At 38.4% G+C, this 4,798-nt stretch overlaps 1 protein-coding gene and 1 long non-coding RNA gene across 4 annotated transcripts in view; one reads left to right on the top strand and one right to left on the bottom strand.

Moving 5' to 3' along the window:
- Nucleotides 1–4,798, top strand: part of LOC118599779 — a 36,271-nt gene that overhangs the window by 20,548 nt on the left and 10,925 nt on the right. The window lies entirely within an intron of this gene.
- The window catches only part of c4b (complement 4B (Chido blood group)), a 16,981-nt gene that overhangs the window by 4,684 nt on the left and 7,499 nt on the right, over nt 1–4,798 (bottom strand). For both annotated transcript variants that reach the window (XM_024267316.2, XM_036215749.1), the window contains 13 exons: nt 3,688–3,759; nt 3,389–3,601; nt 3,201–3,315; nt 2,980–3,050; nt 2,752–2,891; nt 2,445–2,660; nt 2,297–2,348; nt 2,121–2,207; nt 1,843–2,049; nt 909–987; nt 594–786; nt 381–476; nt 85–247 (listed from right to left, as the gene is read on the bottom strand). In XM_024267316.2, the coding sequence (XP_024123084.2) occupies nt 85–247; nt 381–476; nt 594–786; nt 909–987; nt 1,843–2,049; nt 2,121–2,207; nt 2,297–2,348; nt 2,445–2,660; nt 2,752–2,891; nt 2,980–3,050; nt 3,201–3,315; nt 3,389–3,601; nt 3,688–3,759 (1,704 nt within the window). The remainder of the gene's footprint in view (nt 1–84; nt 248–380; nt 477–593; nt 787–908; nt 988–1,842; nt 2,050–2,120; nt 2,208–2,296; nt 2,349–2,444; nt 2,661–2,751; nt 2,892–2,979; nt 3,051–3,200; nt 3,316–3,388; nt 3,602–3,687; nt 3,760–4,798) is intronic.

The raw sequence follows: 4,798 nt of genomic DNA, 5'->3' as shown, positions 1-4,798 counted from the left end.
ACTAAATAAACAAATTGCATTAAATGACAAACAATTGAGATATAAGTACTAACTAATCATTCCTGTCCTTTAGATTTAACATACCTTCTTTCACCATTGATTGAAGTTTTCTCCATGCAGCCATGTGGTTTCTTTCCTCAGACATGCAAGCTGAGAGGCAGTAGGAGGTAATGGCCATAGCATAAGGGTGCATGATGTTTGCAAGTTGTAACTGAAGATACTGGGATGCTTGTGAAATGTTCGTTATCTGTTTAAAAGTAGAAATTTTAAACGTTTTAGTCAAACTGAAGCAGATTCATTGAGTTCAAAACTGCTTTTTCGTTTTCTATTGATGGTGTGGTTATCCACATTGCCAGTGTCATTCTCATTTTAAGTCTCACCACATTAGCCTGTAGTTCCTCTGGCAGAAATTGAAGGGAACGGTTCAATGCAAGGGTAATAAAAGCTGTCATGGCCGCATCTTTGTCTGTCCCTGTCTGCATCAAACATATAAATAACATTTTTAAATTGTAGTTTTGCCTCTATTTGCCTAATAGAGGTAACAACAAATGATTAATACTTAAGAAATAAATCTTGAGAAAACGTGAGATTACCATAGTGTATCTGTGCACCATTGGATGTGGATCACCAAATGTCCCATCATCCCTTTGAGATGAAAGCAAAAACTTGACTGGTTCTATGATTTCTTTCTGTGGTACAACTTTGACAACCCGAGAATCTGGTCCAACAGCAGTGCTCTGACGCTCCGTCACCAAAGACAACATTTTTACCACAAGAGCAGTCACCCTGTTGAAAAAAATGACAGAGGAGATTATCTTCCAGTTTACACCTCCTTTGAATGTTACCAATGTTCTTTTTAAGAAAATAAAGCTGATTACTTAATTCAGAATAAAGATTAAAAAACTTACCAAGTGCTGTATGGTACTGATGACCATGCACCGTAAGCACCAGTTTGCTTATTCTTGAAATCAAGAATTCTCATATACCCTGAAATAATATCAGTTAAAAGGTTGCATTTAAAATTCAACTTTCATTTTACATGCAAAAAAGTACCCAAAAGTCAAAAATGTAAGGCAGAACAATAAATTAAGCACAACCAATATAGATCAAATTTATTATAAATGGTTTAAGGCAACATTTTTAAGAACACACCGACTCTTCTGCTAAAATAGTTACCACAGGATTTGTTTAAAGACCTACTCTGAAGAAAACAGTTTTTGGTGGATTTTTTAAATCATATTTTGTGGCCCTTTTCTGTTGACTAAGGACATACATGAAGGAAATTAAGCTCAAAATGGCATTTTTAAGTACATATACTTTTTATTTAAAAAAAATTGTAAGTCAGGAGCAGACAAAAAAGAAGATCTTATTTGTGACAGAAAATGCTAAAAAGGTCCCTGCTCCATACTTTCTGCAGTGGGGAGGGAAATGGGGGGTGGGGTTACACCGCCCCAGTGGTCCTGCCTACAATAAAAAATAAAGACACTTGAAAATGAGCTAGGGGCTGCATGGTTGAAGAGGGGTTAGGTGCCTCTCAGAGAAGGTCCCAGTTCAAGACCCGACTGGGACCTTTCTGTGTAGAGTTTATATGTTCTCCCAATGCATGCATGGATTTTCTCTGGGCACTATGGATTCTTCCCACAGTCTAAAGAGGTTGATTGATTACTCTGAATCACCCCTATGTGTGAATGTGAGTGTGTATGGGTGTGTTATTGTGTGGTCCTGTGACAGACTGGCGACCTGCACAACTGTAGCAATGTTAGGATCTGACAGAACTGTGATCCTGAAACAGATACAGAAGGTTTCTAAAATGGATGGATGGAACGTGTGCAATGGTCTTACCACGTTCAATATTGGAAAGGGCCTCATCTCTGGCTCCAGTTTTAAGAGGAAACCACTGGTCACTCAGATCCAGATATCGCATGGCTAAAGTTGTTGGTGCAAACGTTGACATTGTCTGCTCTAAGCATCCTGAGGGCAGGTTGATCAGGTTGGATACTGTATCCGGAGTAAGGAGATTTTGAACTTGAGAAGTGCAAAATCCATTCCCTATGAAATGGATGATTTGTGGGGTCAGACTTTTGTGACTTACAGACGTATGCTTACATGACAATCCTCACCTTCCACGGAAATGAACATATTGGAGCTGGACTCAGGAACTGTGTTATCTGGTAAAGCCCCATTAATATATAGAGTCTTTGTACTTCCTATCAAAACAAACACATTTACATATATTTTAAAATGCCAACACATCTGCAAAAGTCAATTAGAAGTTATCAAGAATAGTACAACTTGCCATTTAAATGAATCACTTGGGTTTCCTCCAGTCTATTTTCTGATCCTTCTGTCTGTAAAGTACAAAGTTATTAACATTTTTAGGCTTTTGTTTTTCAGTAAATAACTCTATTACATATGGACCAGTGCATTGTGTCTTGATCTCTAACCTTCACAAGCAAGTTTTTTTGCACTGCATCAATTCCCCATTCGGCCTCAATGTCAAAGAGTCGTATTTTGATGGGTATTGAACCAGTTACCATGGGGACGGCAGAGAAAGAGACAAACTTGGATGAGTGAGGTTTCACAACGGTCCTCACAAAGGAACTTTGAGTGGCTGAAGCAGGCGAGCAGAGTCCTTCGGTTTGTTCCATATGCACGGCCACCTGAAGACGTGTTCAAGGAAAAATGAAATATTATGACTTTGATTTTAACTTTGATGACAACAGTCTCCAGAGCAATTCTAATTGCATCTACCTTCAGTTCTTTGTCATTGTAGTTGTAGATAACAGGTGTCACAGACAGTTGCTCGTATTTTTTCACTGAGTATGGCAACCTCAGAGACACAAATGACTCCTTGAAGGCTTTGATCTCCTGTGGTTTTACTACACATAAACCTTAAAAAAAGACAGTAGAAACAGGGAGTAATCTCTAATAATAAGTTCTCAAATTATAAAATTAAGATGAGTCAAGAGTTGCTCTCACCAGATGTATGTGAGAAGGTGACAACTTGAATTTCCCACGTGGTGATAGAATCAGGCAGGGCCAAAGAGTATCTTAAAGATTTTACCGAGTGTTAGTGATTTTTAAAACAATTCCTTTGACTAATTCGGATGCAAAAAAAAAAAACCCAAAAAACGTAGAAAATGCAAAACCCAGAGGAAAAAAAATGCATTTCAAAAGATGTTTTCAAAACAAGTTTTTACCTTTTTTTGTTATCCACATCAAATTCTGTAAATGCAAAGCTCGGTGGGAAATACCGACGAATGAACTGAAGGGTAGTGTCCTTAAAGAACTGCTCGATGTCAGTGGTGTCAGCACCTGGATGTGAGCATAAAACATGCATTTTGACAAGACAGTGTGAATATCTATAAACAGATGTTTAAAATCTTACTTCTGCCAAATCCACTTTGGCCTTCCTCCAATATCTTTCTCCGTTTCAGCTTCTCATTCTCCATGCAGCATTTTTCAAAGGCATCAGCACAGGCTTCACTTCCTCCCACCAATCTGACTCTTAATGCTCTTTCTTTGCACGTTCGCTTCATAGGGATCGTAGAAAACGCCTGAGCACAACAGGACTGAAGTTCCGGATCCTGGTAACCTGATTCTGAAAGGGAATTAACCCCCAAAAGTTCTCGTTATGCAAAAAATGGCAGCTTATGTTTTTAAAAGTGGCAATAGCAAAGATCTTACTTAATTTGTTCATTTCCTGTTGAAGGTCGATGGAGCGTCTTGGTCGGCTAGTTTGAGAAGGACATTGAAAGTCTGGATTGATGGGAAAAAAGACATTTTAATGAGCATAAAATATTTTTGAAACAGAGCAGCGGCTGTGGGACAGCTAATGCCCCTCACCGGGAGATCTGGACTCAGACACGGAGAAGTGCACCGATGCTTTTATTCAGCTCTTGACAACTTTGTCTTCTGATGGTTTGTAGATGTGGAGAGCTTTTTTTCTTTTTTTGGTTGGTGCACAGCTCTTAATTTTGTCAATTCACATACCATGTTAATTAAATTTAGTTAAAAATAAAACAATCAAGCTCCATGGCTTTCACTCTTCTGCTTGCTTCTAATAAACAAACCTTAGCAACAGCCCATGATGGCTGTGAGTTTTAGGGCAAAGTCAATCTGGCACAACAAGGACGCATCAGACAAACAGCAGCCAATGCCAGAGCCTGATAACGTTATTCTGACTCAAAGCCTGATGGCAGTAAACAAAACGAATGTCAATGACTGCAAAAAGTTACATTTAGAAAGTGCAAGTTCTGCTTCAAAACACTGAAATTCTAAAAGCTAAATTTCAGCAAACATTAACAAAAGTAATCTGTAAAGCAATGTTTACTCCTCTTTTACAATTGAATGTGTCAAAAACCGAGGAGACACCATGAAGCTCTAGATCAGGGGTGTCAAACTCATTTTGGTTCAGGAGCCATATTCAAACCCTTCTGATCTCAAGTGGGCCGGACCAGTACTTGTTATCTGTAGCTTTATTTTTGCTTTGGAACTAAATGCCTCAAGCAACCTAGTAGCCTAATTGCTTATTATTATAATTATTATTATAATTATTTAAACTATTTTTACTATTTTTCTTTTTGACAACATTTGATAATTGTGATGTTGCACCTGATAATTTTTATAGCAACTTAACAGCGGTGAGGCTGGGAGGGAACCTAACTGCATCGTACCCAGACACAGGACGCACTTGCAAAGAAATGCTGCTTATTTTTGGATCTCTGGTTATGCCAGTATTTCTTTTCCTTTGCTCCCCCTAGTGGTGGAATTGCGCAACATGGCTATTTCTTTGAAT

This window comes from Oryzias melastigma, linkage group LG16 (assembly GCF_002922805.2).
Source record: "Oryzias melastigma strain HK-1 linkage group LG16, ASM292280v2, whole genome shotgun sequence".
NCBI lineage: Eukaryota > Metazoa > Chordata > Actinopteri > Beloniformes > Adrianichthyidae > Oryzias > Oryzias melastigma.
The sequence above is the reverse complement of the archived record's forward strand: the minus strand, read 5'-3'. Positions and strand labels throughout refer to the sequence as shown.